Source organism: Aotus nancymaae, unplaced genomic scaffold (assembly GCF_030222135.1).
Source record: "Aotus nancymaae isolate 86718 unplaced genomic scaffold, 86718_ANA_hifiasm-v0.15.2.pri h1tg000072l, whole genome shotgun sequence".
In the NCBI taxonomy this organism is placed as follows: Eukaryota; Metazoa; Chordata; class Mammalia; order Primates; family Aotidae; genus Aotus; species Aotus nancymaae.
The window spans coordinates 15,868,592-15,884,830 of record NW_026988487.1 but is presented as its reverse complement, the minus strand read 5'-3'; the positions used below and the strand labels follow the sequence as shown (position 1 = coordinate 15,884,830).

General features: G+C 37.8%; 1 protein-coding gene across 3 annotated transcripts in view; it reads right to left on the bottom strand.

The window, feature by feature from the left end:
- The window catches only part of CPD (carboxypeptidase D), a 78,620-nt gene that overhangs the window by 42,521 nt on the left and 19,860 nt on the right, over positions 1–16,239 (bottom strand). For all 3 annotated transcript variants that reach the window (XM_064367661.1, XM_064367662.1, XM_064367664.1), the window contains exons 3-7: positions 7,183–7,325; positions 6,333–6,502; positions 5,155–5,504; positions 4,482–4,673; positions 1,139–1,306 (exon numbers count right to left, since the gene is read on the bottom strand). In XM_064367661.1, the coding sequence (XP_064223731.1) occupies positions 1,139–1,306; positions 4,482–4,673; positions 5,155–5,504; positions 6,333–6,502; positions 7,183–7,325 (1,023 nt within the window). The remainder of the gene's footprint in view (positions 1–1,138; positions 1,307–4,481; positions 4,674–5,154; positions 5,505–6,332; positions 6,503–7,182; positions 7,326–16,239) is intronic.

Sequence of the window (16,239 nt, the reverse complement as noted above, 5' to 3'; positions counted from 1 at the left end):
AACATTTCATAAAAATATAATTATTAACTTGATAAAGAAAAAAAGAAATAATAATCATACAATATGTGGTCTCTTATGACTGGCTGTTGTCGCTTAGCATAAGGTTTCAAAAATCTATGTCGTAGCATGTATCAGCACTTGATTCCTTTTCGTGCCAAATAATATTCATTGTAAGGGTAGACCACATTTTATTTATCCATTTATCAGATGATGTTGTTCGTGTTGTTTCTGCTTTTTCGTTATTGTGAGTAATCCTGAATGAACATTCGTGTGCATTGAACATTCATATACATTAGCATTGTACATTAAATGAACATGTTGTTCAAGTGAGTTTATGTGTGGACACATTTTGGTTCTCTTGGGTACTGATACCTTCACTCTTATTCACAACCTTAGCTGGACATTGTGATGACTTTTAATCTTGACCTCTTATCCTATTCAACTGATCCATCTCTGCTAAATTATTTGAAGGTATATAAGCTCAGGTACTACATGAGAATGTGGTCATTCTGCTGCAGTTAAGCATATGCCAAGTAAAAGAGAGTATCAAAATCTAAATTTTGATATCAGTAGACATATCAGTAAGAGAGTATCAAAATCTAAATTTACATAAAAGAGTTTATGAACCTTCAGAGAGGAAACGGAACTAAACTTCGGATCAACTTTTATGAATGACAGAGAGCATGTTACCAAGTTCCCAGTGTGAGGGATAAATACGAAATGCCTGAAGAACTATGAGAAAAAGAGGAGAGGAGAAGGAAGAAGCAGAGTAAGGGGAGAGACAGGGAAGAGGGAGAGGAGAGGAGAAAAAAGAAAAGACAGAGAAGAAAGAGGAGAAGAGATAAGAGAGAGAGAGAAGTAGTACGTGAGAAAAGAGAGGAGAAAGGGGTAGAGAGAAGAGATGGAGGTAGAAGGAGAAGACAAGAGGAGGAAAAAAAAGGGAAAAAGAAGGAGGAAAGAAACAACCAGGACACTGGCTGAAAAAGTAATGAGAAAAGACCTTTACTGTTGTCTGCCATAAAAGCAGTAACAGGATACTCATTTTAAGAAAGCATAACACTACAAACTGATAAAATTCCACCAGGATTTTCAAATGCTCTTAATAAGAACTAATTAGTAGAATATAAATTTGCCATACCTCCATGCAGGTTTGCTGAAAGTACAAATGGATAGGACTTCATCCAGCTCATTACAGCAATAGTTTCTGGTTGGGTAGGATCTGTGATTTGAACAAACTGGTCTGGGAAATTTCGGTTCAGGTCAAAGTTGTTGCTGTTGTTTCTGCCAATTACACTTATTGAATCTCCTGTATGATATGATAAAGGATTCAAATTTAAGCCACGTTCACTTATATTTTACTCCAACACATACTACTTCAGATATTTTAACTCAAGGCAAATGTGAACATATCAGGCTTCACTATTATCAATCACCTATGATTATGAAACTGTCTTTGCAAAATTATTACAGTAAGAGAAATCTGACATAGTTTACTCTACCTTGATTCTTTTTTTTTGAAACAGAGTCTCACTCAGCCACCCAGCTGGAGTAAAGTGACAAAATCTCAGCTCACTGCAACCACTGTCTCCCAGGTTCAAGTGATTCCCCCGTCTCAGCCTCCCAAGTAGCTGGGATTACAGGCACCCGCCATCATGCCTGGCTAATTTTTCTATTTTTTAGTAGAGACGGTGTTTCACCATGTTGGCCAGGCTGGTCTTGAACTCCTGACATCAGGTGATCCGTCCACCTTGGCCTCCCAAAGTGCTAGGATTATAGGATTGAGCCACCATGCCCAGACTCCACCTTGCTTCTAACCTCCAAGCTGTCCTTGGTCATTCCTGGGCACAGGCCAAGGAATGGCCTAACTTTGGGAAGAATTCAGCTTACAGTTTAATCTTAAAGCAAGAATGATAATAGTCTTTCCCAAAATGAAACTACCTTTGTAAAACTAATGAAAGGCCACACGGTTGGGACTAAGAGGGCCGAAATTGGCTAACATGTATGTATAATTAAAGTATAATCAGCCATCGTTTCAGAAGTTAGAAGATTTGCGACTCCCCCAATTGCTCCTGTAGATAACATCCCTATTGCAGAACTTAAGATTGGCCTTTTGAGATGTTTTTCAGACTTTTGCATTTCTGAAAACCAGCTGATACCACCCAGACCAGCGACTTGTGACTCAGCTGGTCCTGTGGCTCCCAACCAGATGGTGACTCAGCACATGAGGACTGTTTTCTACATCCCTATTATTTCATCCCCAACCAATCATCCCATTCTCTAGCCCCTTACCCATCAAACTGTCTTGGAAAAACTGTAACCTCTGAGCCTTTGGGGAGACTGACTTGAGTGATAACTCCAGTTCTCCTGTGTGGCTGGCCTTGCGTTAATTAAACTGTCTCTTTACTGTGATACCATGGTCTCAGTGAACTGTTTTGTCTGTGCAATAGGCAAGAAGAACCTGTATGGCATTACGATATTTTTTTTTTTGAGATGAAGTCTTGCCCTGTTGCCCAGGCTAGAGTGCAATGGCATGATCTTGGCTCACTGCAACCTCCACCTCCCAGGTTCAAGCAATTCTTGTGCCTCAGCCTCCCAAGTAGCTGGAATTACAGGTGTGTGCTACCACATCCAGCTAATTTTTTGTATTTTCAGTAGAAACAGAGTTTCACCATGTTGGCCAGGCTGGTCTTAAACTCCTGACCTCAAATGATCCACCCACCTTGGCCTACCAAAGTGCTGGGATTATAGGCATGAGCCACTGCACCTGGCCAGGAACTCTATACTTCTCTCTGTACTTATATAAAGCTCACTAAGACATTGTAAGAAATACACCAAATGAAAAGAAGAAAATTGTGATATGCTCACATTAAAGTGATCACAAAAAGGTAAAGTTAGCCAAGAACATAGTTGGAAGTTTAACTTGATGGAGGAAAAAGTTCAATTTAAGCTTAACTGAGCATATTCCATTTTAATAGGGAGTGGGAGCCTTACTATTGTCATTATAATGAGAAAAATTGCAAGAGATTGAAGAAAACTGGAGGACTCACTAGTGTAATTAGTTCCACCTTTCAGAAAGGTCTGGGGAGTGTGTAGGAGGGATTTGTGGCACTGATAAAGAATGAGGACCTTAGGGGGAAAAACCTGGGAAAAAAAAAAAAAAATATATATATATATATATATATATATATATATATATATATGGAAGATCTTGTGCCTATTGTTTAAGAGCGCTTCTGGGTACTAATGACCAACTGATCCTCCCAATGGTCAGGGCAGTGCTAGTAATAAGTCATGAGGCTCCATATCATACTGTGGTGCCTATTCTACTGATAGATATCATTGCCTAGAAAAAATCACGGGCTGAGAAAAGATGAATTCTCACTCCCCTAGTGTTGTGCATAAGGTGGCATGTATCAGTCTACTGTCCTAGCCCATACTATAACACCCCAGGAAAGATGGGCTTGCCCAGAGAAGGCAAAGAAATGGGAAGTCAATAAATTAGCAAGTCTGGAATATGCACAGAGAGTAGACCTGAGAATCAAAACAGAGTCACTGGCTTTGAGAGATATCTGGTTTGATTTTTCATTTATGAAATAAGATTCCCAAAATAATGATTTAATAAGAACTGTAAACCTAAAACAAAATTCTAAGGCCCTGCCCAACCATCTGAATAGATTCCCTCCTCTTGGCCAGGGCACTCCAAAGTTAACCTGAAAGACTGGTTCAGGCCATGAAGGGAAGTGGGGGTCAGACATGTCTTATTACACCTCCTCCCTGCTGGAAATCAGGAAAAGCCAATCAGCATTTAATACCAACACAGACCTTAAGTCTGATAAGAAACATTTACAATCTATTCTCTCTCAAGCCTGCTACCTGGAGGCTTCATCTGCATGATAAAACTTCAGTAACTACAACCTGTTATCCTAACCCAGACATTCCTTTCAATTGATAATAACTCTTTCAACCCTAGCCCTTTCTGGACCAAAACAATGTATATATTAAATGTATCTGATTGACGTCTCACGTCTCCCTAAAATGTATAAAACCAAGCTGCACTCTGGCCACCCTGGGCAGATGTCCTGAAGGTCTGAGGGTTGTGTCATGGGCCATGGTCACTCATATTTGGCTCAGAATAAATCTCTCCAAACATTTTACAGAGTTTGACTCTTTGTTGACAGAACTATTGCTAAAATGAAACAATTTGTAAAAATCTTATACTCTATATTTCTAGTAAATAAGAGCCATTACCAAGTGGAAAACTCCATTAAAAGTATAAATTTGATCACATAATTGTTGAGTGGACCAGATCATCTCATAAGAATATAAGAGCAAGATATTATTATTGATATAAAAATCAATAATAAATTATAAGGAAAAAAACAAGAAGAAATTCCAAAAGAACCAGTTCAAATTCTCTTCTACATCAAAATAATCATGCTATATGGTAATCAAAAGATTAAGCATTAATAGCTATTCTTTACCTTCCTGGGACTTTTCATACCCATCAGGATTCATGGATGGCATAAGGTGAATTCTAGTGCTACGAACCAAATCTGTGACTTCAGGGTCTGTTCCAAAGTTCTTACAAAGGTATTCGATGAGGTTCAACAGCAGTTCTCTTCCAACCACTTCATTTCCATGCATATTTCCAATGTATTTAAATTCTGGTTCACCTGAAAACAAATTACATGGAAGACTTTTTTCCTTTTTAATCATCATGGACTCTTTTTTTTTTTCCCCAACATATATAAATCCTGGACTAAAAATGTTTTTAAACATGTATTTTTGGCCAAGGAGGCAGAAAAAAACCTTCAGAAACATCTTATAAAGCAGCTTCCTTATTAATACATGTGTCTGAGCAGGCTCAAAGCATATATATGCCATATAATATAAATAAATAAAACACTATTAGCAGAATAAATCTAATCTATGCATGTATTAAATATCATGCCTAATATGGGTTAGGAAAAGGATTTCCTTCTTTTCTGGGAAAAGACTGGTTACATTTTCTTTTTTTCTTTCTTCTAATTTTAGTTAGGTTTTCTTAATACCAGTTATACATACTATAGGTGACTTTTCTGGATGAAACATGGCAATATTGAACATCGCTTTGAGAGGCACTACTGAAATTTTGTGTAAGACCATACCAATTACCTGGTTCATGGACACCTGGATTATCAGATATCTCCATCACATAAAGTTCTCTTGACTCTACTGATTTTCCCAATGAATAAAGCCGAGTAATGTTAGGATATTCATTGGCAAACCTTCTCAAGAAGATTTCCATATCAGGGAAATGGTGGTGGTGAAAGTCCTTTGGCTGAATTGGCTGGTAGGAGGATGATGTTCCAGAAGGAATATTAGGTATAGCAACTGTGCTAGCAGTTGCTACAGCCTCAGTTGTGTCAGGGATTACTGAAGTTACAGATGGCCTAAGGGAAAAATCCACCTCTGTGGCTGGTCCTTCTTTCACCACTATATTAGTAACAGTCAATGGCATATACCTGAAAAAAAAATTTGAAAAAGTAAATGGTTTATAGTTAAGACATACAATGCTTTAACATTATAAAAGCACAGTAGCCTTTCCATCCTCTTACGCTTAGTGATCTATCAAAATTCAAATTAGAGATGTGCAACTTTAAGAGTTTTAAGACATTATCTCACAAAGAACCCCAGATTGAAGAACTATTTATCTCATCAAATCTTCTCAAATACCACACTCTAGAATGTATACATAAAAAAAATTACATTCAAAGGAAAGAGCATGTTGAAAGATTGTTACCCCAACGTAACCACTGCTACAGTACTCAAAGAAGTGATAAATTATACAATTATTTGCAGTGTCTTATCAAACTGACATTCCAACTTCTTTTTCAAGTAGGAAAGTTCAAGATTAAAGGTTATCAATTAAATCCTTATCAAAGCGAGCTTCCAGAAAGCTTTCCAGGGGAGGTGGGAAACCACTCATTTAATATATTAGAAAGCTGATTAGACAGTTCTTCAAAATGTCATTTACAGAGCCCTGGGTTTCTTCTACTCTGGTATTCAGTTAGCTTTAAGGTAATGCTTTACATAGCTGAATATCTTTTAAGTTTTAAAAATTGTCCTTCCTCTAATGCTACAACTATGCTTCACACCCCATTGTACTATTAAATTATGTGACAAAAAACTCCGCAACAGTATTTTCTTATTATAAAAGGAGAAAAATTAGAAAATAAAGAAAAATAAAAGCCACAAAAAATAAATAACATATACTAGACTATATTTCTGTCTTAGATATAAAACAGAGACTTGACATTTTAACTAAGAATCTACATAGTTTAAATTCTTACCCAGTTAAAACTACTGTAAGGTTGTAAGTTCCAGGAACAAGTAATCGGTGGAAATCACCAAATCTGCCTGTTGTGATATTATGATTAATACCAGCCACTGAGATGGTTGCATTCTCCAAACCAGATCCTGTTAAAGAATCTTTAACAAATCCTATAACTCCAATGTGAACCTAAGAAGACAAGAATCCAAGCTCAGAGACAATGAATTTGGAAGGCAAGAGGGCATAACCTCTCTCTGCACTGATACTAGAATTTCTAAAAAATAAGGTTACTCTTCTCTCTCCCCAAAACATTTTCAATCCCTTGAGTTTAAATAAAATACAGATAGAAGTATTAAATCCTTAAACTTAAGTCATATGTGTCTGAACTCTACACTAGTAAGGTGCTTTTGAAATTCCCTCTCCTCATAGCCAGACTTCTAATTTTCTCAATAAGGTATAATTGCTGGTGTATCCAATTGCTCTATTAGTCTGCGTGATGTTTAATTAAATTAAACTGATGTCCATGGTTCATATAGTAGTAAAGGCTCACTAGCAAATATGATCACATGACATTGTAAGAATTTAACAACACAAATTTGGCTAATTATTTCAGTCTATGTAAGTGTCCCAAGACAAGCAAAGGAAGCCATATGGAGCAGAGAGCTAGGGGTAAGGGGCAGAGGAATCAGAGCTAGAACATGTTTTAATAGATTATAATCTAATAATCTTTAAAGATAATTTATAATCTTAAATAATAAAAGCAGATAAAGGACATTTAATACTGTATAGATTATCATTCACATGCATCCAAATTTCTCCCTTATTTAATCCTGTTTCTATACCCCAACCTTCCAGTCATCTACTTTTACCTTTTCAATCAATGTGATCAAAGACTCACGATTGTTCTCCCATTCCTGTCGAAGCTGTGAAGCAGGTGGGTACTTGCAACAAGACAGTTCTAATGTGATCTCAAAACAATTGGCCCATACATAGTTGTAATCTTGCATACCACCTATAACATGGAAAAAAATAAGTTTACTCTCAGAAGGAAAAGAATTCTAGGTTCCAAAGGACTGAAGAAATTAAATCAGCCATCTCTGCATATATAAATTTTATTTTCATTAAATTGTTTGAAATTGGAGAAGGCATTTGAATTATAGCAGAGGCTAAGAAGGAAGGTTAAAAGGAATATACATTGAAAAAGAATATATAGTGAAAAAATATATTTAATTGATAGGATGAGCATTTATGAAAAGTATAACTATATCAGTTAATACCAGTAACAATAATGATAATAGCTCTACATTTGAGTGTTTACTATATACCAGACCTGTTGTTCTAAGAGCTTTATGTGTATTAGCATTTAATCTTTATGGCAATTATATGAAGCAGGTATTACTATTTCATCCATTTTACAGATATGAAAAGTTGGGCACAAAGAAGTTAAGATTTCTAACAGAATGATAATAAAGGGTACACATGTCAAAGTTGTGAAGGATATTCATGTCGAAGCATTACTAAGTATCTACAATTCTAACTGTACTTCCCTTTATCAAGAAGGTGGCAAGAGCAAAAAGAAAGTCTGTATTTAGGGTGGCACAGCTACATAAATCAGGGGAAAATAAGACACAAAAAATTCTTTCAAAATGTGTAAATGAAAGATGGAACTTAAAAGGCAATAAGCATCCATGGTCTACTACCTTCACCATTTTTATACCTATATAAGCCCACACACTAATTTTGTTGAAAACCTATTACCCTATCATTCTTGTCACTTGATTTTCTCACATCTTGTTTTTAGTGGATAAAGACTAAAAAGTGGAGACAGGAGGGGGTGTAACTTCTCTATGATCTCGCCTTGCTCTTGCAAAGTACAAATGTGGATTTTGAGGGTCATCTTTCCTCAAACCCCAGTGCATTTCAGATGATGTGACACAGGATCCTTCAGATCAGGAGGGAGAATAATTTCCCTTTCATTGATAGCACCAACAGATATCCCTGCATCATAGATTCTTCTGCCACTTACTGGATGAGAACCCCTTGGCATTAACATGGGTATTTATTTATTTATATGCAAAGTGAATATGTTAGATAATCACAAAAGAACCTTCCAACTCTCGCATTTATGATGTTTAAAAATACATACTAATTTGGGTGGGGCGCAATGGCTCCTGCCTGTAATCCCAGCACTTTGTGAGGCGGAGGCAGGCGGATTGCCTGACCTCAGGAGTTCGAGACTAGCCTGGGCAACATGGTGAAACCCTGTCTCCACTAAAACTACAAATAATTAGCTGGGTGTGGTGGCACGTGCCTGTAGTCCCAGCTACTCGGGAGACTGAGGCAGGAGAATCACTTGAACCTGGGAGGCAGAGGTTGCAATGAACATAGATAGTGCCACTGCACTCCAGCCTGGGCAATAGATTGAGACTGTCTCCAAAACAAAAACAAAAACAAAATATGCTGATTTGATTATAAGAGAAAAGGCAGGGAGAGAACATGAAAAAGACAATTCTGAAACCTGTTTCTGGAGAAAGGTCAATGTCATAGTTTAAAGCACAGCTTATTAGGAGTTCATCAAAGAACAGGGGCTTATAAAACATTGAAGAAGGGGGCTGGGGAGGGATAGCAGGAGGTGGGGAGATTGGGGAGGGAGAACATTAGGAGAAATACCTAATATAGTTGGTGGGGGGATGGAGGCAGCAAACCACCATGGCATGTGTATACCTATGTAACAATCCTGCAAGATCCACACATGTACCCCAGAACTTAAAGTATAATAATAATAATAAAATAAAAAATAAACATTGAAGAAAAACAAACAATATAGCAAAAATAACAAAACCTGACAGAAATAAAATTGCAGCAATATTACTGGAGACTAAACTCTTAACCTCATTTTTGCTGAAGTTTCATTATGTGCCTTGAAACACATGTAGTTCTTGAAATAAGCACACCTTACCTAATACAATATGCTCCATTTCACTGGCATATTTATAGAATAGATATCGGTAAGACGAAAAAGCTAGGTTAAGTGTAAAGCATCAAAAACTAGTAAAGAAGAAATTGGGCAAAGAACCTTTAAAAATCCAGGACTCTATGAACTCTAACCAATGCCATTTTGAATAAGAAGTACAAAGAAGAAAACGGAACACAACCCTAAAGTTACCCAAGCAGGATTACAATGATGCTGGTGATGTGCCGTCTAATCTCAGGATACATAAAGGAGATGATGTGATTATATTCTCATTCACTCATGTTAATTCGAGCACTTATAAATAATGCCAAGCATTTGTTTCCAATCACAGGAGGGGACAACTACATCCATAAATAATTAAATATGGTAGTAGAGGACAGTGGCGAATGCTGTACAACAATGTAAATGTACTTAATGCCAGGGAATTGTACAGTTAAAAACAGTTACAATGGTAAATTTTATATTATGTATACTTTACCACAATTTAAAAAATAATAGGCTGGGTGAGGTGGCTTACGCCTGTAATCCTAGCACTTTGGGAGGCTGAGGTGGGCAGATTGCTTGAGCTCAGGAGTTCGAGACCAGCCTAGACAATGTGGTAAAACCATCTCTACAAAAAATACACAAAAAAGTAGCCAGGCATGGTGGCACACGCCTGTAGTTATAGCTACTCAGGAGGTTGAAGTGGGAGGATCGCTTGAGCCCAGGAGGTCAAGGCCGCAGTGAGCCAAGATTGCACCACTGCATTCAAGCCTGGGTAACAAAGTAAGATCCTGTCTCAGAAAAAAAAAGAAAAAAATGTTATTAATAATAGAGATATTATGGGTCTATGCCACTAATTTCAATTTTGGAGTTGAGGGAAGATCTATAAAGGCTTCTTGGGGGAGGCAGTTTTTTAGTTAGATCTTAAAACTATGAGTCAGCAAAAGGGATGTAGGGGTCCAGGAGCACTGCAGGCAGGGGAAATGGCTTTGTAAAGGTGGAGGCTGCTGGTGTATGCTGACCACCAGCTGTGAGACTGATAAGGCCACAGTATTAGAGCAGGAGCACAGAGCTGCAGGGGTGTCATGAAGGGTGAGGCTGGAAAGGTAAGTGGGGTCTAAAGGAGGCTGAGGATAAAGGTTTCCTTGGCTTTCCAAGGCATAAAAAAATAACATTTTATTTGTTAGTTTTGAACAGAAAAGTAGCAATATGAATAGAAGATAGATAGTACAGTCTGGAAAGGCATGGGGGATTGGAAGCAAAAAGCCCAGTTAGATGGTTTCTTACAATGATCCAAGTAAAAAGTAATTAGGCCTAAAATGATGTGGTGGCAACTATGTGGAAGAGAAGGGAAAGATGTGAGATAGGATACTGACAGGATCTGATAGATGGTGGGAATTGAGAGAAAGAAAGGAATCAAAGAAGACCTCTGGCCTGATCAATTGGGCTAATAATGATGCCATTAACAAAGAAAAAATAAGATCTGAAAGAGTAACTGAGTGGAGAGGGGCATGTTGAATTTGAGGTATTTGCAGAATATTTAGATAGAAATACCCAAGAAGGAATCCAAAAAGACAGGTCTGGAGCTTGGGGAGAAGAGCAGTTCTTTTCAAGAAATAATCATTTAAAACTAGGAATTTCAGTTTTCATTTAGCAAATATTTACTGAGCACCTACTATATGCCAGGCACTATTCTAGGTGCTTGGAGATATGGTGATGAACAAAACAGACAAGGTCCCTGCTTTCTTATAACATTCTTTTATGAGAATTTAAATTTTTAAAATTTAAATTCTAAAATTTTTAAAACTTACAAAATTCTTATATAGGGGAAGCAGAGAGTAAATAAAGATAAATAAGAAAAATATCAGAGAGTAAGAAGTGCTAGGCAGAAAATTTAAGTAGAGTGATGTGATATAGCTAGTGACTGGTGGCAACCAGGTAGTCATAAAAAGGCTTTGTGAGGGCCGGGCGTGGTGGCTCACGCCTGTAATCCCAGCACTTTGGGAGGCTGAGGCAGGCAGATCATGAGGTCAGGAATTCGAGACCAGCCTGACAAACATAGTGAAACCCTGGGACCCCGTCTCTACTAAAAATACAAAAATTAGCCAGCACCACACCTGTAATCCCAGCTACTCGGGAGTCTGAGAGGCAGGAGAATGGTTTGAATCCAGGAGGTGGAGGTTGCGGTAAGCCAAGATCACACCATTGCACTCCAGCCTGCGTAACAAGAGCAAAACTCCATCTCAAAAAAAATAAAAGGCTTTGTGAGGAGGTATGTTAAGTCAAGATCTGAAAAACAAGATGCAGCCAGCCTGGTAAAAGTCAGCAGGAAGAACATTCCAAAGGCAGAGGAAAAAGTTTGGTGAATGTAAGGAATAGAAAGAAAGCTACTGTGGCTGGACAATAACAGACAAGGGAAGAATAGCACAAGAGGAGTTTGATGGATTCTGGAAAAACAATCATAAAGGGCTTTGGCAGCTAGGGTAAGGAGTTTGGGATTTTATTCCAAGTGCGGTAGGAACCACTGGAGGGATTTTGTTTTTGTTTTATGGCACTAAAGAACACAATACAAAATTCACCATAGCAACCATTCTTGCATGTACAGTACAATTGTGTTAACTATATTCACATTGTTGTGCAATAGAGCTCTAGAGCATTTTCATCTCCATACCATTAAACAACTTCCCTTTTCCCTCTCTTCCCAGCTCCTGGCAATCACCTTTCTACTTTCTGTTTCTAAGAGTTTGACTACTTCAGATACCTCATATAAGTGGAATTATGCAGTATTTTTTCTTTGTGGCTTATTTCACCTAGCGTAATATCCTTAAGCTTCCTCTATGTTTTAGCACATGACAGGATTTCCTTCTTTTTTAAGGCTGAATAATATTCCATTTTTTATATATATAAACTTTTCTTTATCCATTCATCTGTCAATTGACAATTAGTTGCTTCCAGCTCTTGGTAATTGCGGATAATGCTGTAATGAACATGAGTATGTGATAATTTGTGATGTTGAGCATCTTTTCAATGTTTTTTGGCCATTCTTCTTTAGAGAAATGTCCATTTCAGTCCTTTGCCCATTTTTAAATTAGATTATTTGTTTTTTGTTGTTGAGTTGTAGGAGTTCTTTGTATATTCTAGATATTAACCCTTTTTAGGGGGTTAATATTTTATTAGGGCAAAAATATTTTTTTCCATTCTGTAGGCTGCCTTTTCACTCATTTCATGTTTGACAATATTTCACACTGATTTGTGAGTCAGAATATTCATTTACAATGTTTGCTGTGCAGAACACTGGCAGGCTTTGCACAGAAGTGTGATACAGTTGGAATTACCTTCCTTCTGTCAAGATCATTCTGACTGCTGGATGCAAAATGACTGCAGGGGGGCAAAAGGGGAAGCATGGAGATGAATTAGAAGATAATGGTGACTTGAACTAGTTGGTAGTAGTGGAGACAAAGAGGACAGATCTGGTTGTAGAAGGAAGAAATCAAAGATGACTTCTAGATTTTAGGCTTGAGAAATCAGGGAGTTAGTGGTGCCACTTACTGAAAAGATGAAAGAGAACAAAGGCAACAGATGTGGCATCCCTAAGGCTCTGCCCTTGGTCCTCTTCTCTTACTACTTATTTCCTTGGTATAATGAAACTCATACAGACCCATGGTTTTAAACATGATCTCAAATTTCTATCTCTAGCCTGGAGTTCTTCCCAGGCTCCAAACTTGTACATCCAACTGCCTATTCAAAATCTTTACTTGGTTATCACAGACTTAACATATCCAAAACTCAGCTACTCATCTTCTCCAAACCTGCTGCACCCACAGTCTTTCCCACTGAAGTTAATGCCACTTCCATCCTTCTATTAAGTAGTTGCTCAGGCAAAAAGCCTTGGATTCACATTTTACATCCAAAATGTCAGAAAACCATGCCAACTCTAATTTCAAAATATATTCAGAATCCAAAGATTTCTCCTCATCTCCATTGCTGTGGCCTTGTACAAGCCACTGTCATTTCTCTGCATGTATTTCTGCAATCACCCTTAAAAGGTTCCCCTGTTTCTGCCCTTTCCCTTCTATATTCTTTGCTCAACAGAGATGCCAGAGTAATTCTGTTAAAATGCAAGTCAGATGTTTATTTCCCTGTTCAAAACAGTTCAGTGACTCCCTGTATTTCACTCAGACTAAAATTCAAAGTCTTTTCAGTGGCCCCAGGCCCTATATGATTTGACCCCCATCACCCAGCCTTCCTTCCTAAACTTACACTCTCCCCATCACTGGCTCTGCACCAGACACATGGCCTCCTTGCTGTTCACTGGATATTCTAAGTACCTCCTGATTTTGCTCTACTTGTTCCCTTTGCCTGGAATGCTCTTCCCCCAGATAGTAATAAGGACTACTTGACTAACTTCCTCAACTCTGGCTCTTTGCTCTAATTTCAATATGACAATGAAGTTAGGTCATTCTGACATCAGGTCATCCTGACCTCCCCATTTGAAGTTGCTACTTACATTCCTCCATCACTATTCCCAAGCCCATCTACGAGCACTCCCAGTTACTTTTACCCCCTTTTTTTTTTTTTGAAATGGCAAATGGATTTAATGCAGACTGTCAACTTCAATTGATTGATAGTGGCTGCCTAGAGTGCTGTGTTGAGTAGGATTCTGAGGATGCACCCTGGCTTGAGGAGAAAGACTGGCAGGATTAACAATATCTGAAATCTCACTTGTAGGAGAAACCACAAGCACCAGAGCTGCCGATGGTGCTGGCAACAGCTCCACCAAGGCCAGCGGAGAGCCCAAATATGAGAGTGGTGGTCAGGCTGGTACCAGCACTGAAGCCACCACTGGTGCTGGCACTGGCACTGTTATTGGTACTGGTACTGGCACCGGTGCTTTTTGTACCTTGTTCTTTTTTCTACAACACTTAACAATTTACCTATTATGTTTATTGTCTACTGCCTGTTTCTCCCTGCCAGATTATAACACAAGGGCAGAGATCTTTGTTATGCCCATTGATGGATATTCCAAGCACTATAGCAGTACCTGGCACATAGTATATCTTCAATAAATATATGTTGAATGAAAGGAGGTTGGAGCAGTGAGAAATTAAGATGTTTGCTTTTAATGCATTAAGTTTGAAATGCCCACTGAATATCCATGTGGGGATGTCAAATAGACTTTGTCTTCTCAGTATATATGCAGGTTTATGATCACCATAAGCCTAGTAACAAGGTCTTAACCTTGTCTCCTAGGACAAGGCAATCTTTTAGCTTCCTCTTACTCCCTTGGGTCTGGCAGGAAATAGGTAAGATGCTGATTTTCCTATCCCTACCAAGCCATATTTAGTGATATTAGTCACCTTTAGTCATTGCTGACCTATAATCATCTGTGGTAACTTTAACTTGTACATATACACATAAACACACACATGCTATTCATTGTACATATTTATTAAAAATCTGTTCCAATTTTTACCACTACATTGGTCGCAATGCAATGGTCAATATGTATAAGACATTATACTAAGATTATTGGGAATTATAAACAAGAGATATATTTCCATCCAGAGTTTAGAGTCCTGGTGAGGAAACAAAACAGACAACACATAAAAATAACAATTTCAGGGCCATGTAAATGTAAACTAATCTAAGTTTTTTGCATATGTAAAATTTAATAGCTATCTTAATTATCTAGAATTATGTCATCTTGGTGAATCTACCCTTTTATCATTATGTAATGTCCCTCTTTATCTCTGGTATTTTTCCTTGCTCTGATGTCTGTTTTACCTGATAGTCATATAGCCACTCCATTGTTCTTTTGGTTTGTGTGTGTGTGTATGGTGTATTTTTTTTTCCATTCTTTTAACTTACTATACCATTATATTTAAAGTGAGTTTCTGGCCTCGTGTGGTGGCTCACGCCTGTAATCCCAGCACTTTGGGAGGCCAACGCAGGTGGATCATTTGAGGTCAGGAGTTCAAGACCAGCCTGGCCAACATGGTGAAACCCTGTCTCTAATAAGAATACAAAAATTAGCTGGGCGTGGTGGTGGGCACCTACAGTCCTAGCTACTTGGGAGGCTGAAGCAGGAGAACACTTAGGAACCCGGAAGCAGAGGTTACAGTGAACCGAGATCGCACCACTGCACTCCAAAATCTGGGTGACAGAGTAAGACTCCATCTCAATAAATAAATAAATAAATAAATAAAAATTAACTAAATAAATAGAGTTACTTGTAGTTGCATAGATGGCATAGAGTTGGGTCTTATTTTTAATTCAGGTTTACAATTCCTGTCTTTTAGTTGGTGTGTTTGCACCATTTACACTGAATATAATTATTGATATGTTTGGATTCAGGTCTACTTTCTAATTATTTTTTCTGTTTGCCCCTCTCATTGTAATCCCACTGCCTCCCCTTTCCTGCCTTCTATGGAATTGTGTTTTTAACTGTACTGGTTAGTTGCTCTAGTAAATGCAATTTACATACTTAACTTTTCACAGTTCTACCTGAAATTAATATTTTACTTCCAAGAGGAATGTACAAACCTACATACCATACCCTTTATCCTCCCCTTTTATGTTGTACTTGACTTATATATACATGCTGTATTGAAAGCCCCACTAAACAATGTTATAGTTTTTACTTTCAACTATCATACACATTCTAAGGGACTTAAGAGGAGAAAAATAGCTAATTATATTTACCATTTATGTTGCTTTTCCTTCATTCCAGAAGTTCTAAGTCTCTCTGTGGTATCATTTCTCTTCTACCTGAAGAACTTTCTTTCACATTTCTTTTAAAGCAAGTCTGCTTATAATGGATTCTCTTAGTTTTCCATCTCTGAGAATGTGTATTTTGCCATCATTCTTGAAGGACATTTTTATTGGATATAAAACTCTGGATTGTGGCTTGGTATTTTGTTGTTTCTGCTGTTTGTTTTTTAGCTGTTTGTTTTTCAGAGTGCTTTAATAA